At 39.9% G+C, this 17,335-nt stretch overlaps 1 protein-coding gene across 3 annotated transcripts; it reads left to right on the top strand.

Annotated features, from left to right (window-relative positions):
* Positions 1-1,179: 1,179 nt before the first annotated feature.
* On the top strand, positions 1,180-17,001 carry TRA2B (transformer 2 beta homolog). Of its 3 annotated transcripts, none has more exons than XM_033150087.1 (9): positions 1,180-1,336; positions 8,287-8,420; positions 9,493-9,655; positions 11,073-11,261; positions 12,811-12,926; positions 13,713-13,799; positions 14,488-14,568; positions 15,651-15,724; positions 16,313-17,001. In XM_033150087.1, exons 1-9 carry the CDS (start codon positions 1,301-1,303, stop codon positions 16,321-16,323), a joined length of 891 nt encoding a protein of 296 aa, XP_033005978.1. In that variant the 5' UTR covers positions 1,180-1,300; the 3' UTR covers positions 16,324-17,001. The 3 variants fall into 3 exon arrangements, with proteins under 3 accessions (XP_033005978.1, XP_033005977.1, XP_033005976.1); XM_033150086.1 differs by having other exon boundaries at positions 9,493-9,697; XM_033150085.1 differs by having other exon boundaries at positions 9,493-9,745.
* Positions 17,002-17,335: the final 334 nt, after the last annotated feature.

The raw sequence follows: 17,335 nt of genomic DNA, 5'->3' as shown, positions 1-17,335 counted from the left end.
TCTCTGTTCATGGGGAAAGGAGTGGGGTGCAGGTGGGATGGGGGGCATTCCTATCACACAGGCAAAAGCCCTCAAGGAGGGGACAAGATGTTCTTAAGGTCTCTGTGTGCCAACTCTTAGATCAGGTGTGTACAACCTGTGAGCCTCACCCTAATTTAAAAAATCATCTACAAGTTCAGACTATTCCCTCTCCAGTAACTTGCTGGGCAGAGTGGGAGAGAGAAGGGGGGGAATTGTATGGCAGGAAGAGTAAAATGGGACTGTAGCTGAAAAAAGACTGCCCACCTGTCTTAGATGGATTAGCTGATGGGAGTTGTCCAAAATTTCTGGAGGGCACTAGGTTGGGGGAGACTGTGCCATGTAATGCTGATGTGTATATTATTCTATCTTTGGAAATATGGGCTGACTGCACATTATGCAACAAGCTTAATGAAGCTAAGCACATGCGAGTCTCCTCAGTGCCTATATGGGAACCTTCAGAGCCCCAAGTTCTACTGAAGAAAGGTGGATTAATGAATAAATAAATGTCATTTTTTGTCATTCAATTACTTTTTATAACCCAGTTCTACATCATTTGTTTGAAGGTTGGATCTTGGTTTCTGACAGGTGTTATCCAGGACACCAAAGTATTGCTGTGAGTTTATGGTCCTAAGTACTGTCCTTAGTATAACAAAGGAAGTGGCTTGACAAGCGAGTGGGAAAAGACAAAGACCAGAGCTGTGTGCCTGTGACCTGGGCTAGAAGCAGGCAGAAGCCAGAGAGCTTAAGAGTCATGCTTCATTTCTTTGGATTCCAAGGCTGTGACTATAAAAACGTTTAGGGGTACTCTCATTTTGACTCAAGAAAATCACCATTTTATAGTTCAAATCAGGAAAAATAAATACAGTAAATGGACAAAAGTCCAAAGATTCACAAAATGTTTAGGGGTATGCATACCCCTGCATCGTCATTGTCTGAAAAAAGCACAGTCTGTAAATAAATCGTATATATCCTAAAGGCACAACTGTCTCCTCTATCCCTCATTCCCAGTGTTATAAGAAAAACGGCTCCCTTTCCCTTATGGGATATTCCATATAAAGTCCGAGCGCCAGCAAATATCGTGGGACAAGGTCGCTTCTCCCCCGCCCAGTTCTAGCACCGGAAGCTCCGAGCGAGAGAGGAGGAGCGAGGGGGCGGGCGCTCGCTCCCGCACGGAGGCGGGGCTTCGGTGGCGTCGTCACTTCCTCTGCGGAGAAGGCTCGCGAACGGACGGTTTGGCTGTAGCAACCGCGGTCGGCGTCCAGCGCTCCGAGGCGGGAGGATGAGCGACAGCGGGGAGCAGAACTACGGCGAGCGGGTAATACGCAGAGCCTGCGAGCGCAGCATAAGCGGCCCGCTTGGTGGAGAGACGGAGCCTGGCCTTGTTTTTAGTTAATTCCTCCCCCCCTCCCACTCCTCGTCTCCTCAGGGCCGGGCGCGAAAAAAACCGCCTTTGGGATGAAGGTACACGCGGGGCGGGGGATTAGGAGTCGGGAAGCGTTTTAGCGGCACCCGCTTCTTCTCTCTCTCCTGCCCCCCCCCTCGCGTGTCGGTTTGGCGGGAGAAAATGGGCCGCCGTTTCCAGCGAAGCGTTTGCGCTCTGACGTAGCGTTCCGCGGCGGGCCTCGCTCCCGGCGCCATCTTGGGGCTGGTGACCCGAATGAGCGCGCCGCCGCGGGGACAAAATGGCCGCGCAGAACTTAACGAGGAGCGGGGATGCGAGACACGCCCTCGTCGCCTCGGCTGCGGCTCCCTCTAGAGGGGGAGAGAAAATGGCAGCGCTCTGCTCCCCCCCCCCCCCTCGATGCTTCAACCCAGAAGAGGCAAACGCGGGAAAGAGACGCCGTGTTCGGCCCTTTCCGCAGCCTTAGTAACGTGCTTGGGACTCTGCTCCCGGGCGTGCGGAGAGGATAGCTGCTCCTATGTCGATTGGCCTGGATGGCAAGGGGATCGTTCCCGTGACGCTTCTACGTTGAGCTTAACGGTCGCACTAAGCATTTCACGTGGAACAAATTTCTGGCTATCGAATAGCTTCCCTTGTACTTGATTTAAAATAAACAGGCCAAAACCTTAGGGTATCTTAACGGATGAAAACATTTTTTCATTTGAGCTTTCATGGAGTGAAGTCCACAAAACCTTATGCCATACAAACCTTATGTGCAAAAGAACTTTTCTTCAACAGGCTAACTTGGGTACCCTAAATGCTTAATGGAAGGTACTTTTTTGAAAGGGAACTTTAGATTCAGAATAAGTGAAGCATTAGGTTTCATTGAGCTAATTGGTCAAGTTGCACTGTGCTCTTTAGGTTATATGTATTGTAAGCAATAAAGAGCCCAGTCTTGGAATGATGTTGCTGAATTTCATGCAGAGGCATAAAAACTTATGTAAGAAAATACTTTGAGTGTGTGTATCAAGTGATGATGTATGATCTAGTGGTGTCAGTAGCTTATACAGACCAACTTTAAAGGTGTGCTGTATTTCCCTGTTGCAGTTGGTGACTGAGGTGGCTTATCTTCAGGTTCTCTTGACTGTAGACCAATGAGGCATTTAAGACCCCTGGCTTTCAGTGGTGGGAGCCACAGCTTCACCATTCAAGCAGAAAGGAGGTGGGGTTGCCTCTTTGTTATGCCAACTTCCAGTATCACAGCAAATGGGCCCAAGTCAGGTCTGTTGCAATCACATCATCAAGTGGATTCTGTGATGCTTGGCTCCAAAACACCCAACTTTTTTTTTTTTTAGGAAGGAGGAGATTGTGGTGATTACCACCTTTGGGCAGATGTAGTAGGACATCCCTTGCTGTGATGTTCTTCCACAGGCAGTACTGGGTAGAGGGATACCACTGTTCCAGCCATACATCCTCAGGCTTGGTGGCTTAGATTGTTTTGTGAGTTGGCTTCTGTTGAAAGCTGCATTGTAAAATGTCACTTTTTTGCTCAGAGGGAATGATCTAGTGATGGAGGGGGGAGGAACTGAACCCACAAATGCTATGAAAAAAGTAAAATGGCCAAGTATACTTCCATTTCAAATATCTAGCCTCTTGCCATATTAATCTTGCACAAACAGCTGCTAACAGCAAGGGAGTGTGCAATTTGGGCATCGCATGAATTGATTGCGACTTTCAGATGGGAGCTAGTCAACTGGTAAATTGCTGAAGGTAAAGTTATGATAATTTGTTAACTCTGATCATAAAGAGATTCTATGTATTTCTCAAGACTAAAGTATGGGTGGAAGGCATGTGAGGCACCCACCTTGCAGGTGGGGGGTCTGGCCAGTGCCTGGATTGGTGAGTGCCTGGAAGCTTAAGTTCTAGCTGAATCACTGAGATTTGGGTTAGGGAATTTTCAAAGTGTTTAGTGTACCCTAATTTCTACACATACTTGTTATTGCCATTTTATCCCCACACAGCTTTTTAAAAATATCATTGGGATGCTGAACAGAAAGGGAAATGAACCAGGAGAACTTTCTCCTCATTTGGGCACTTTCGCTCCCTGTTGAGCTTCAGAGTATGCATGTTCATGTATGCACAAAAACAACAGAGCTAGGAAGGAATGACTGAAGGAGAGGAAACCTTTCTAGTGTGTTTGCTTCCAATTTCTGATGCACTTATGCTTTTGTGAGCTATAAATTCCCTCTAACAAAGTGGTTACCTCCCATGCTGAGATTGAGGTGGTGAGGTCAGCAAGGAAAGAGTATTGCTCAAGGAGTGGTACTGTTTCCATGTTACATTTTTAGGGAAACATCAACAACAAAAACGGTTTGTGCATGTGGCAAACATTACAAATTACATTGATTGCTCAGCTATAGGCACAGGAGCTGGAACTGGCTGTAGCTCCTTTATTTGCAGTAGCGAGCACATCTTTTTCCTGCTGATTGTCCTTAAAATACAGTTCAGTTTAGACTGGACCCCATCTACCGGTAATAAATGTAAAGTCTAGTTGGCTTTGTATCTATGTTTTGGTTTTGAGAGGCTTGAATGATAATGCAGGTGTTGGGTGGGACAAGGCTCTGAATTGTCACTTGGTTAATTCCTTATAGCTGCCATTCAGCCATGTAGTATCAAATACCACATGCCATGATTGTTGGTCGACTGTAAATTAGTGTGCCAGCCTTCTCTGTTTAACATTGGCACAAGTAAGTATTTCAAATGTGCAAGCTTTTCTTTTAGCATGGCTGTGCATTTGCATCAACCCCAGTTCACTGGAGCAAGCTCAGATGTAAAAAACAAAAACAAACCATGATTATAATCTTAAAGAACATTTTGCCATTCTAGGAGGAAGAAAGTAAGGGTGTCCCACTTGATCAACATAACGTATGGTCACCAGAACAGATGTACAGAACATTGTGTTCCTTGGTTAGACTGAATCTTTCAAATGATTGAAACATAGGGCAAAAATGAGTGCAAATAGATTTTTGCTTTTTATTCAAAAGAAATACAGTAACTGGGGAACTTGGAAAGTGAAGATTGCATTCAGAGTATTGTGGGTATGATTACATCAGAAAGAGAATGAGCTTCACAGAAGAGGCACATTCTAAAGAACATTTAGCTCGAAACAAGTCAATTGTTGTTGCTGCTGAGTGGTGGTGTTTCAGTTTGGGCCACATGTAGCAATATCATTCATAGTTAAAATGTTGTTACTTTTCTGGAAATTTGAATGGTTCTAGATTTGAACACATTGTTTCTAAAAACCAAATCTATAGCAGAGGCAAAGAACTTCACATGCTGCATTTGCTAGTTAAAGGCCTAGGAACCATCATGACCAAGGAAGAACCCTGACTGCTGGTAATTCAGTTACCATTACTTCAGGCTAGAGATTACTGTGGGAAGGGAGTGTGTAAGTGGCAGCAGGAACATGGAAAGTAAGAATGAAAGTACAGTCGTACCTTGGTTGTTGAACGGAATCCATTCGACTTCTGAAAATGTTCAAAAACCAAGGCGCAGCTTCCGATTGGCTGCAGGAGCTTCCTGCACTCAGTCGGAAGCCACGTCGGACATTTGGCTTCCAAAGAATGTTTGCAAACCGGGACACTCACTTCCAGGTTTGCTGTGTTCAGGAGCCAAAACTTGACGAGTACCAAGGCATTCAACAACCAAGGTACGACTGTATAGGAGTTGTTCATATGGTGAAGATATAGTAAATGATTTAGCCACAGGACTGGATTTGTAGACTGGAGTAAATACACAAGATTGAGTAACTCGAGATGACACAAAAGGAATGTTGTGCAAGAAGTTGCACATCTGCCTGAATGATTAATGCTTTGAAGTTGATGCCTTGATCCGTATGAATGGGGGGGGGGTGTTGAAGGAAGAAAGGTTTGGCTAAGAATTGGGTGATTGAGCCAATACCTGATGAAGGGTAAGGAAGAGCTTGCAATTTAATAAGACTTGATTGCTGACATAAGAAATATTTATGCATAAACTGAATGTCAACTAAGTAGTGTGTGTTTTGACATGTAAGTTGGTGTTTTCCAGAATATGCCTTATGTGCCATTCTTCCATAAAACTAATTCACCCTATATTCTCCAGGCAAGAGGATTAGAAAAGAAATTGAGGGATTCGCCCGTTAGCTTTCCCAATCAGAAAGGGTAGTTCTGTGGGCTCACTTAAATCATCAGAGCAATGTAAGGAATAAAGCAAGTTGGTATTCCACATCCATTCTTGCAAAATACAAATCTATACAGTGGGAAAAGAACTCCCATCTTGCAGAAATGCTGCATCTAAGAACCATTTTCTTGCGACAGCATATCATGGCATTCCTGTGCTACCCTAATCATTTTCAGTGGTGTTTGCACAGGAGAATATGTGCATAGTATTTTAAAAGGGAATTGTATTAATGATAATAGTGTTGGTATAATGGGTGGCTGGTAGTATTTTGTTGTTTGGATTTTTACATTCTGTTGGAAGCCTCCTAGAATGCTGTGGCAACCCAGTCAGATGGGTGGGATACAAATAAATTACTATATTTCATTTTATATGTTTTGCTTTTTTGTTTAAATCATACTGTTTAGAGTTGTGGGAATCACTTAATTTAAAATTGTCTTTCCTTTTCTTTGGAGTTGTTCCCATAATAATGTCACTGGCTAGAAACCTCCAAAGGTCATGATGCTTGACTTCTAGATCTAGGGAATGTTAGTTGCTTATCAGCCCAATTATACTTTCCGTAGTGAACTCAGATAATTTATTTGAGTAGCTGATTTGTAGCTGAATAGATTTCCCAGCAGTGGGAAATTTCAAATAAGAAAGGATAGATTGTTTTAATCAATATGATTTCAAATCAAGTATTCAGCTTTTATATTTTCTGAACAAGCATGTCTACTAATTAAATTTTTGAGACTGCGTATTATGCATGATGGTAATAATCTCTACTCAAACAATCAAATAGCTATTGCACAGAGTGTAGATCTCCTTAGGACAGCAGTGTGAAACTTGAGGATTTCTGTTTCCTTGTGTTCATATACATTGAAGAACATTAAGCAAAATTACTTGCTTAAGTGTCCAGCCTATGTCATGAAAATAGTTACCTGAGGACAAGGTTGTGGTCTGTTCCCATCCCAACACATTTCGTTTCAGAGGAAGTCCATAATGTGTTCTTATAGTTTACTCTATTTTAAGAATTGGATTAGAGGTTGTTAAAATACACCATCTAATTGCATATTATGATAATGTATTGTTTTAATTTTCCTTAGACTTGCTCTGATGGTACATGTGCATCTAGTATGTTGTTCATCTGTGGTTTTGTCAGTAAAATCTTACTACTATATCATCAATCCATATGTTTTAGGATTTGGGGGCCATTGTCATATGTAGAAAAATAATAATAATAATGTGGTATCCAATTAAGTAGCTCCATTAGCCCAAGGATTTCAATTTGTGCAACAGAGCTTCTTTCTACTCACACCATCACCCTACGCTCTTCCCAAATCTGTTTCATATGATGGAGGTGGGGACTCAGAACAGATCTGGAGATGGGAAAGGAGAGGGAGGGGAAGTTTAGTTGGCAACCAGAAGTCATTCAGCTAATAGAACTACTTGATTGGATAGTATCCTTTTTACTACTAAGATAGTTAATCCCTACTGTTAACATGGAAGCTCTCAGAATTCTTTAAGAAATAGAATCTGTGAGCACAGAAACATTCTAGTAAGGACGGAAGTGTTTTCAGTTGTGCAGAGTTAAAAGGTTAATAAAACATTAGCATAAAATAGAGTTGTCATTGTAACAAGATAGAATTCTCCATTTCTTCATTGTTGTAGAGGTTAGGGTACAGTCTACTTACTATAACTTGCAAATATAGGCTTGTTAATGAATGAAGTATCTTAAATTATTTTTTGAAACCTGGTTGGTATGGCTTTTCAATAGTTCTATATGCTTTTAAAAAGAATAACACCAAACTTGAGCAGAGGTATGTAAATTGAGTTTGGGACATACTACTAATTTCTTAATGTTTATGTGAGGAATGGCACATGGAGTTTTGGTGTTGCAGTCTAAGATCTCATTTCAGTGGTTACACGTTAATTTTGAAGTAGGAATAACTAGCAAATTCATAGCTGGTCAATCATTTTTCATTGAATTGCCATCATTTAAAAAAGAAAGTCATACTAGAACTGCATATCTAGTTAAAATAGTGCAAACACATAGCATTTTTTCTAGTTTCAGTCTTGGCACTAGATATCTATCCTGGAGTTTTAAATATTCTTCATCCTGTTCTTTTTTTATTAAGGTTAATGTTGAAGAAGGAAAATGCGGAAGTCGCCATTTGACAAGTTTTATAAATGAGAATTATTTGAAGCTCAGGAATAAGTGAAGCTGAAATTTGAAAAAAAAGAAAGTGAATGCATGCTAATTATCAGACCAGAAGTCCCACTTATAGAATATTGAGCAATTTGTGTGAAGTGGGGAAGATGAAAGAAGTCAGAATTTGAAACGGAAGAATGAAGAAAAGAAATAAAAATGAAGTTAAGATAAGAAGTAATCTGGAATCTGAAAGCACTACGCTAAGTAATTACTAGTCTGTTTATGTGTCCCTGTATATTTTGCTAAACATGCATGCATTATTTGTTTAATAGAAAAAACATGCAGGTTTTAAAAAAATAAGTGCTTAACAGGTGCAAAAAACCCATAAATCTAGGCAGTTCTAATGGCAACTGCCCGGACACATAATGGAGACACAGATCATTAATGTTTTTGATACCTTTTACCAGAGCTTGTTTAGAATAAAGTACTGGAGAAGTAGCATTCAAATTAAACTAAACTATTTTTTTTCTACACACAGGAGTCCCGTTCCGCTTCCAGAAGCGGAAGCGCTCACGGTTCCGGCAAGTCTCCAAGACACTCACCTGCTAGATCTAGGTCCAAGGAAGGTTCAAGGCGATCTAGGTCAAAGTCTAGATCAAGATCTGAATCTCGGTAAGCCTGTCTGGAGGAAGAGGTTGGTGTGTCTAAAAACCTTGCTATTTTTTATCTATGAGAAAAGAAGTTTTGGAGACAACTGTAAGTTGGTGTGGATTTTGTGTGTGGTGCAATTATAGAGTAGATTATTAGGTTGTAGCCTTGTCTAGCCTGAAGACGCCATTGCAGCAAGTTGTTGTTGTAAAGCTTTCTATGGAAAGCAGCCTCTTTCAGCAATAGTCTCAGCAAGCATATGGCTGCATTGTTGGGGCATGGCATTGGCCAAGCCATTCTCTTACCCTGCTATTTAAGACTACATTGGGTAATCTACTAAGTGTCATACTCTTGTATTGATACTTCTTCATGTGGAATCTTTCCCTAGCATTAGTTGAATAACCATTATTTCAAAAACTATTTCTGACTCCCAGATGAAGCGCTTTTAGAAACCTGTTTTTATTCACTTGCAAACTTTCAGTTAAGCTTTGTATATTCTAATGGAATTTGCTCAGATAGATATTCTCTCAGGAAATTTTGGTTTGGCTGCTGTAAAACACTGAGAATCTGTATATAATGAAAGCAGGGCTTGGCACAGTCACTGCATGACTGAAACCAAACTAGACAAATGTAATACAGATTCATCAAACAGAGGCTGAGACTCAATGTGCATACCAACATTTTGATTTAAATAATCTGATAGGCATCTGTAGCTCTGCATTTTTTACTCTAAACTTCACTTCCAACTCCTACAGCAATAACAACAAATACGTACAAGTCTCTGTTGAAATATGAACCAGTTATATCACTACCTGTGCATTAAGGTCTTCAGCACAGGCCCTGTTCCACACCTCACCGTCATCAGAAACTTGGTGGTCACAACAAAGGACAGGGTTTGGGTTTTAGTGTTCTATTATTAAAATCCTTTCTTACCATTGACTGTCAGATGTTTAGTGAAGGCCGTATTGATTAGTTGTACCCCAGACTGGCAGTTAATAAGACTAAAAATACAGTAGACATAGAAACTTCTGTATGCTATGCAAGTTTCATCTTTGACACATGTAGTTCAGCATAATCTTAGTTTTCATATTTACAGATCCAGATCAAGGAGGAGTTCTCGCAGACATTATACGAGGTCACGTTCACGTTCTCGATCCCATAGGAGGTCAAGAAGCAGATCTTACAGCCGCGACTATCGTCGCCGACACAGTCACAGCCATTCTCCTATGTCTACTCGTCGGCGTCATGTTGGCAACAGAGTAAGGCTGGGATGGCAGCAGTTGACCAGAGATAATTCAGCTGTGTGTGTCTTTGGAGGTTCTAAAGTTTTCAAATTACCCAGAAATCATGTAAAAGTTTTAAGTTGATTTATAATATGTCTCACAAATGGTATTTAAAATGTTTGGTGGATTTTACTGTGGGCATAGAAGGCATTTGTACTAATATTTGTGCATGGTTAAATCTTATCTTGTATATTTAAGATTATTATCCTACTGCTTGAGAACCCTTTAAGCTAAGCTTTATTCTTAAAAGGTATTTTGTGTCAGTGCAGAATCTGGCACTTCCCCCTATAAATGATGTATTTTATCTAGATTACTGTAGTTATGACATAATGGCTGGGATGGTATTTATAATTCAGTACAGGTAAAATAATGGTTACATAATCAGTTCCAATGTGTTGTATTGCATTTTGCAGGGCTTTCTTTAGAGGTAGTAGAAAGTGCTTCCTTTGAGAGAGCTCTTGAAATTTACACATTAGGGTAAACTTCAGTTCCCTGACATTCTCCAGCAGCTCATTGAGGGACATGAAATATTGCATTGGGGAGGATGGTCTTAGAAGCCCCAGGGTGCAATTAGAAGATGTTAATTGGATTCTTCTCATAGCAACTTTTACTAAATGGATTGCCTGTTCTAGAAAACCACATATTCCAGTTTAATTGTTCTTATGGTGCACGTATTAAGGTAGAGATGTGCCAAATAATGTTTCTCTTCACTAAAGAGATTTACATTATTTTAGGGAAATAAGATGTCAACCCAGAAATGCTCCTTGACCAAAACCAGTAAAGCCATGGAAGAGACTAGTACTAAAGGGTTGTCATACATGAGAAATCATAGCTTGTCCCCCCCCACCCCACCCCCACCCAGTTTTTGTTTATGCGCTCTAAGTGAACTTGTATATGAATGAGACTTTGAGTGCATCAACCAGATATGAAGTACAGTGGTACCTCGGTTTTCGAATGTAATTTGTTCCAGAAGTCCATTTGAGTTCCAAAACATTAGAAAAGCGGAAGCCTCAATACAAAAAACTCAAAATGGAAGCTGCATTTCCTGTTCGACTTCTGAGGGGTGTTCGAAAACAGAGGCATTACCGGGTTTTCGGTGTTCAGGTTCTGAAACATTTGACTACGGAGGCGTTGGAAAACCGAGGTACCACTACATAAGATTGCCTGGAACTTGACAACATTTTTATTTCCTTTTTTCTACCTTCTCTTCTCTCATGAGAAAAGAAAATGAAGGAGGATACACTGGAATCCTACCCAGCAGGGTAGCCCTTAGGCCTGTTAGAGCTTTCTGAATTTACTGGAATAACATTTTTATATTCTATCCCAAAGTATTTAAACAATTTTGGGGGACATCTTGAATTCTTATGAAAACTCCTTCTTTTTTAAAAAACAGGCAAATCCCGACCCAAACTGTTGTCTTGGTGTGTTTGGATTAAGCTTGTACACAACAGAAAGGGACCTGAGAGAGGTATTCTCCAAATATGGCCCAATTGCTGATGTTTCTATTGTATATGACCAGCAGTCCCGACGTTCTAGAGGATTTGCCTTTGTGTACTTTGAAAGTGTTGATGATGCTAAGGAGGTAAGTGAGTGTCTTTCCTCTAAAATATTTCATACTTTTCTAAAGCCCATTCTAATAAAGTGTTTAATATTTCCCAATATCAGTAGGTTTTGAATCAAGAAAGTGATTTAAGGTACCTACTTTTGGAAACCATGCACTTCCTGAACAAGGGTGGATCCTAATTAGTTGCTGTAACTATACAGTTTTGAGTTGATAGCTCATTTTTTATGGTCACGCAAGCCATTAACTTTTCTATACCACCCTTCACCCAAGGATCACAGGACAGTTATAATATAAAAACACAAAAATACATAACATAATAACAAGCAAAAAACAATACCCCTTCCCCAGTTTAAAATTTAGTTCGGAGTTTCTTTAAAGATTACAATACAATTCAAAAAATTGACTAGTTGCTTGGTGGTTCCCTTCAAACTCGCCGGTACTACTGCTGCTATTATTTACAGGGTTATGATAAACCCAAGTGAAATAGCACCTTGCCTAGAAATGGTCACTATATATCAGGGCTTCTCTTCCTACAGGCCAAGTGGAATGCAGTTCTTGGGTTGTATTCTTGGGTGTCCTTCATTTATATAGATTTTGTCCTTAGGATTTATGTAACACATTTCAGATGTTCAGATCTCTTCATGAAAATCCATTCTTAGTAGTACCAGTAATCCTTAAAGCAACCCCATAAAGAAGGCCAGTTCTCATTGCTTGATTGTTGTGTGTATGTATATATGACACAAATGAGATTTGAACAGGAGGCATTTCAGCTCACAGTCCCAGTCACTACTCTTCACCAGACCTTCCCCTGTATACACCAGAAAAGCTTAATATACTCATGAAAATCAGAGTAGGCTGGTTTATGATTTGGTGGGGGTTTTCTGCATAAGTGTGCTTAGTAATGCAGTTTTGGTAAGAAAAGGTTTGATATTTCCAGATGCAGTATTCTGCATTCCACATAGTTCTCCCTGGGCTGCCTGGTGGAACCTCAGCTTGACAAGTTTACATTCCTTGCATCAGCAAAGGTGGAAAACCATTGTACCCAAATCATGGGCATTTCAAAAGTTCGTGTAGATGCAGTCTGAGACCTGCTGTTTAGGTTGTGATTTGTCCTCTTCCAGATTATCTGAAACAGTAAACAGAAATTTCACTCATTATATTTGTATGGCATGCATGTAAGTAGGCATACTATACATGCATAGTGACATCCTGTGCCCAGATACGAAGAGTGCATATATCTCCCATTTGCTGCTCATCTCTTTTAAAATGTATGTGAGCAGTGACTAGGAAACAACAAGGTCCCTGCTTCTGTGAACAGTGCATCTATTTTATGTAACCAACTCTGGTCATAACTAAAACCGCAGTGCAGTGTGGTATGTATTTAGAATAGTTTCAAAATAGATGTGAGCATGACTAGTTTTTCCTAGTGCAGTAAATAAAAAAGTACCTGGTAAAATACCTTTCCAGTCATGCAAGTAAGTTTGTTCCTAATTTGTTTTTGATGTGAATTAAATTGAATTCAGAACAGCTTTATTCTACAATTTTAAAAAAAATTCCACTCCTATAGGCCAAAGAACGCGCTAATGGAATGGAACTTGATGGAAGAAGGATCAGAGTTGATTTCTCAATAACAAAAAGGCCTCACACACCTACTCCTGGAATTTATATGGGGAGACCTACATAGTAAGTTGTAACTATATTTAATCTAGAAATAATCAGTTAACTTTATTTTTAATACTGAAAACCAGGATTTCAAACTAATACTGTAGTATACCTGTATTTTGTGTTATGTATTAGCATGTGGGAATTTAAATCTGTGCAGTTAAAATATGAATCTGGATTTCTTCACTGAAGAACAAGATTTAGACTAGTTTTATAACTTCCAGAAATTCGGAAGGCATGTTAACTTGTTGTCTCTTAACACTTGCAAGGTTTTTACAAAAGTTTAAAAACAATAGTCCCTGCCCCGAGACTTATAATCTAAGCAGGGTTCCCCAGTCTTCTTGGGCCATTGGCGTATTTGGACTGTCACGGGCATCATAAAATACCCATTTCACAGAAGAAAAACTGGTAATGCTTAGAAACCCTTCAAAGCAAAACACCTACACCCCATCACAAATGCAAATAAACCACAGTTTATAAAGCAAGATGCCCAACCAACCAAAAAAAATCCCTAAAACTAAAACAAGAGGCTCTTGGTGGGCACTTGGGTGGTGTGGTGTCTAAAAGTGCTATGGTGCAGCCAGCATGGATTCCTTTCAAAGCAGGGTCTCTTTCTCCCCCTGTCTCATACAGAGCATCTGGAAATAGATGGGTGAAGGGGACCAGGTGGCATTTGGCACACCAATGAAAAAAAGCTTTGCATGCACTCTTCTCTGCTTTCCTACTAGATTATGCTATTTACTTAGATGCTTCACCCAGTATTTACTTTCTGTGTTGTATACCTATATATGGTGTGTTTCCTTACAGTGGAAGTTCCCGGCGGAGAGATTACTATGACAGAGGTTTTGAGAGAGGAGGCTATGATGACCGTGACTATTATAGCAGATCATACAGGTAAGGCTACTTTTTGCCGATTATTACTTAATGAGATTGCTTGAATCCTTTAAAACAGGGATGGGAAAGCTTCCCCCTTCCAGTGATGATGGATCCCAACTCCTGTCAGTCCCAGCCATCATGGCCATGGTCAAGGACAATGGGGATCAGATTCCAGCAACATCTGGAGGGTCACATGTCTCCCATCCCTGCTTTAAAGTATGACGTTTTATTCTGATCTGTAATTGTGAGTTCCAGCAATGTCCAATAATCCCATATACAGGTGAAACTCAAAAAATTAGAATATTGTGGAAAGGTTCATTTCTTTCAGTAATTCAATTTAAAAGGTGAAACTAATATATGAGATAGACTCATGACATGCAAAGCGAGATATGTCAAGCCTTTATTTGTTATAATTGTGATGATTATGGCGTACAGCTGATGAGAACCCCAAATTAACAATTTCAACTTTGGGGTTTTCATCAGCTGTATGCCATAATCATCACAATTATAACAAACAAAGGCTTGACATATCTCGCTTTGCATGTCATGAGTCTATCTCATATATTAAACTCCAGTAGCCAATGAAAACAATTGCTTACATAAATGGACTTTTCCACAATATTCTAATTTTTTGAGTTTCACCTGTATCATTTGTGAAATTCAGTAAATAAAAGTGCAAAAAATGGTTCTGCTTTTGTCTTTGCAGAGGAGGAGGCGGTGGTGGAGGTGGTGGCGGCGGAGGAGGAGGAGGGTGGCGAGGTGCCCAAGACAGGGATCAGATGTACAGGTATGCTACAAAAGGATTTAATGCCTTTTTATTTTTCTGTTTTTTAAAAAATACACAAATATTGCTGAAATGACCTGCTTGGGTAATGTTTAGATACCGGTAACCCAGGAATATGGTACCTCCAAAACCAGTAAAGCAGGTTGATGCTGAGGAAGTTAATATTTGTTAAGCAGCACAGCTTCTGGAAACACCCACCTTTTTTAAACATTCAATGTAGTCAAGATTTACACTTAGAAAAGTATTGTTTGTGCTAAGGAATTATCAGTGAGGAAGTATAATCATTGGGAAGACTTCACTGGAAAAGTGCCACAGCACATTTAAGTCCAGAATTCAAAATCTAACTTCAGATAAAGATAGAGATTGATCATGCGTTCATTATGAATATATATTTTCTGGTCCATAGTAGTAGCAATTCCCCTATTACACAGATTGCCTGATTTAAATTCACTTCAAAAATGACAGTGACTTAACTTTAATCAGATAATTTACTCCAAGAACAAGTCTCTTAAGACATTTCTGTGCCAACAAGCCTTTGCAGCTGCTTGATGTTTACTATGACTAACCAGCAGCTTTAATGGTTATTTGTATTTTTTTTTAAATCATCATTTTAGACATGTATACCAACTTGATATGCTCTATGATTGTATAAAATTATTTATATAAACAAACAATTATGTCATGGAGATGCTTTTGCGCAAAAAAAAAAATGCATAGATCAGTCTTAATGTTTCCATGTTCATTCACCAGTATGTCTCACTGGCATGCTAATTAAGGATGATCTGAATATCCCAACTGCATTTGCAATGGCTTTAATATTTGACATAAGAACAAGCAGATTTCTTACTAGAAAGGGGAGCATTGGAATATACTAGTTTCTAACTTTTTAATGAAGTTTTTTCTTGTAAGTGTTGGACTGTGAAACAAATGTATAACACAGTAAAGTCCATGATCTGGTATCTAGTAGTTATGCTTAGTGTGCATGAAATACAAAGGGTATGGGTGACAAAACTAGAACAAGTTGTGTATGAACATCTGTTGTGTAAGTAAAACTTAAACCATCATCATTGCTATATTCTCTGCAGGCGAAGATCACCATCTCCCTATTACAGCAGGGGGGGCTACAGATCTCGCTCCCGGTCTCGATCCTATTCACCTCGTAAGTCACAAGTTAAATATATTAATATTTTGAAGTTCAGAGATTATTTAGGATAAAGTTCTAGCTGAAATTCAGTGCAGTTAAGTTTTTCTAAACTTAGCTAATGCTTAAATATTTTTTTAAAAAAAATATGTACGCTTGGATTCTTTGAGTAGAATTCTGCAAACAGAGTGCTTTAGCTACATAAGGGAGGAGGCAACACTTGTCAATTTCCCCTGAAGCCCTCCCACCCCACCCCCCAAAACCCATAGCTTTGGAGGATTGAACTTTCCTGAACAAAATGGAAGGTGGCATAGATGACTTGTGGAAATTGGTGGAAATCACCTCATCTCCCACCAATAGGAACCACCATATCAGACACCCTTCCCTGAACAGAAGGAACCTTGCCACTCCCCGAAGAGCAAGTCTGGATCCAAGCCATTTAATTTACATGGGGAAGCACTCTTAATCTGCCTGCCACATTGAACTGTTTTTTCCCCTGCTGCCCCCAAGTGTCCAGCTTTTGAATTAACAGTGTATGTAGACTTAGTATACAGAAATGGAACCCACCCAGGCTTCTAATGGAGCTCTCAATCTCTTTACTTGCAGGTCGCTATTGAATTGTGAAACAAAGAACTTTGTAGCTACAGACAGTGCATTGAGATTGCAGTCTTGTGGACAATACTTTGTTGTTACTTTTGTTCAAGTCTAATAGTGCCTAGTGAATAGGTGACTTTTACACCTTTTATGGAGACTACTTTTGGTGAAGTTTTAAAATGCTGTTTCATTCTGCATATTTGTGTAGTTTGTGCTTTGTTCAAAGTTATGTTTTGAGAACAGTATGTCTTCTGCATGTGTTTTAGTCTGAACTTTGCAGAAGGGTTTCTATTGTCCAAAGTTCTTCATTCAGTTTTTTTGTTTTTTTACAGTTTCCAAGGTATTTTGAAGAACAAAACCTGTGTAATATGCTTTGAAATGGTGGCATAATAAAGTTTTTTTTTTAAACTTACTTTGAAGCCCATATCTCCTACTTAGCCAAAGTTTGAGTCGGAGAAAGAATAAAACCTTTACCAAATTCAGAGCCATATCCAAAATTCTGTACCCCAAACCTTTCTCAAATACTTTGTATTACAGAAAGTATGAATAAAAATCCACATTGTAACTTGCTATTTCTGTAAGTAGGTTAAGCTTTTCATATTAGCAGTTGTAAGTGCTGGAAACTTGTGATAAGGAACGTGTATTTTATGATATAAAGGTGATCTGGAAATTTGGTTGTTAAAACAGTTTTCAAAACAGTCCCTAAATTGTTTGCATTCCATGTCCATTAATGTAAGGTCCATAGGTAGTTGCTCATGAGTAAACAGTCAAGACTCCGACCTTTCCTTTGGTAGTTTTATTGTGCATACTATGTACAGTGCAGAGCTAAAAGTTCATGTCTGTATCAACCGACGGCAGAATCTGGGAATGGCCCCTTCCAGTTCTGACCCCAACAAAAGATTTTCGGTATACGGAATCCCCGCCTCCCCTCTTTGCGTTTCACCCCTCTACGCATTTGGGGCGACGGAAATGGCGTATCCCCCTGCTTGCCCTTTGAGCGAGGGGAGTGCAGAGCCTCTCCAACATCCCCAGAGC

This window comes from Lacerta agilis, chromosome 5 (genome assembly GCF_009819535.1).
Source record: "Lacerta agilis isolate rLacAgi1 chromosome 5, rLacAgi1.pri, whole genome shotgun sequence".
Classification (NCBI taxonomy): Eukaryota; Metazoa; Chordata; class Lepidosauria; order Squamata; family Lacertidae; genus Lacerta; species Lacerta agilis.
The sequence above is the reverse complement of the archived record's forward strand: the minus strand, read 5'-3'. Positions and strand labels throughout refer to the sequence as shown.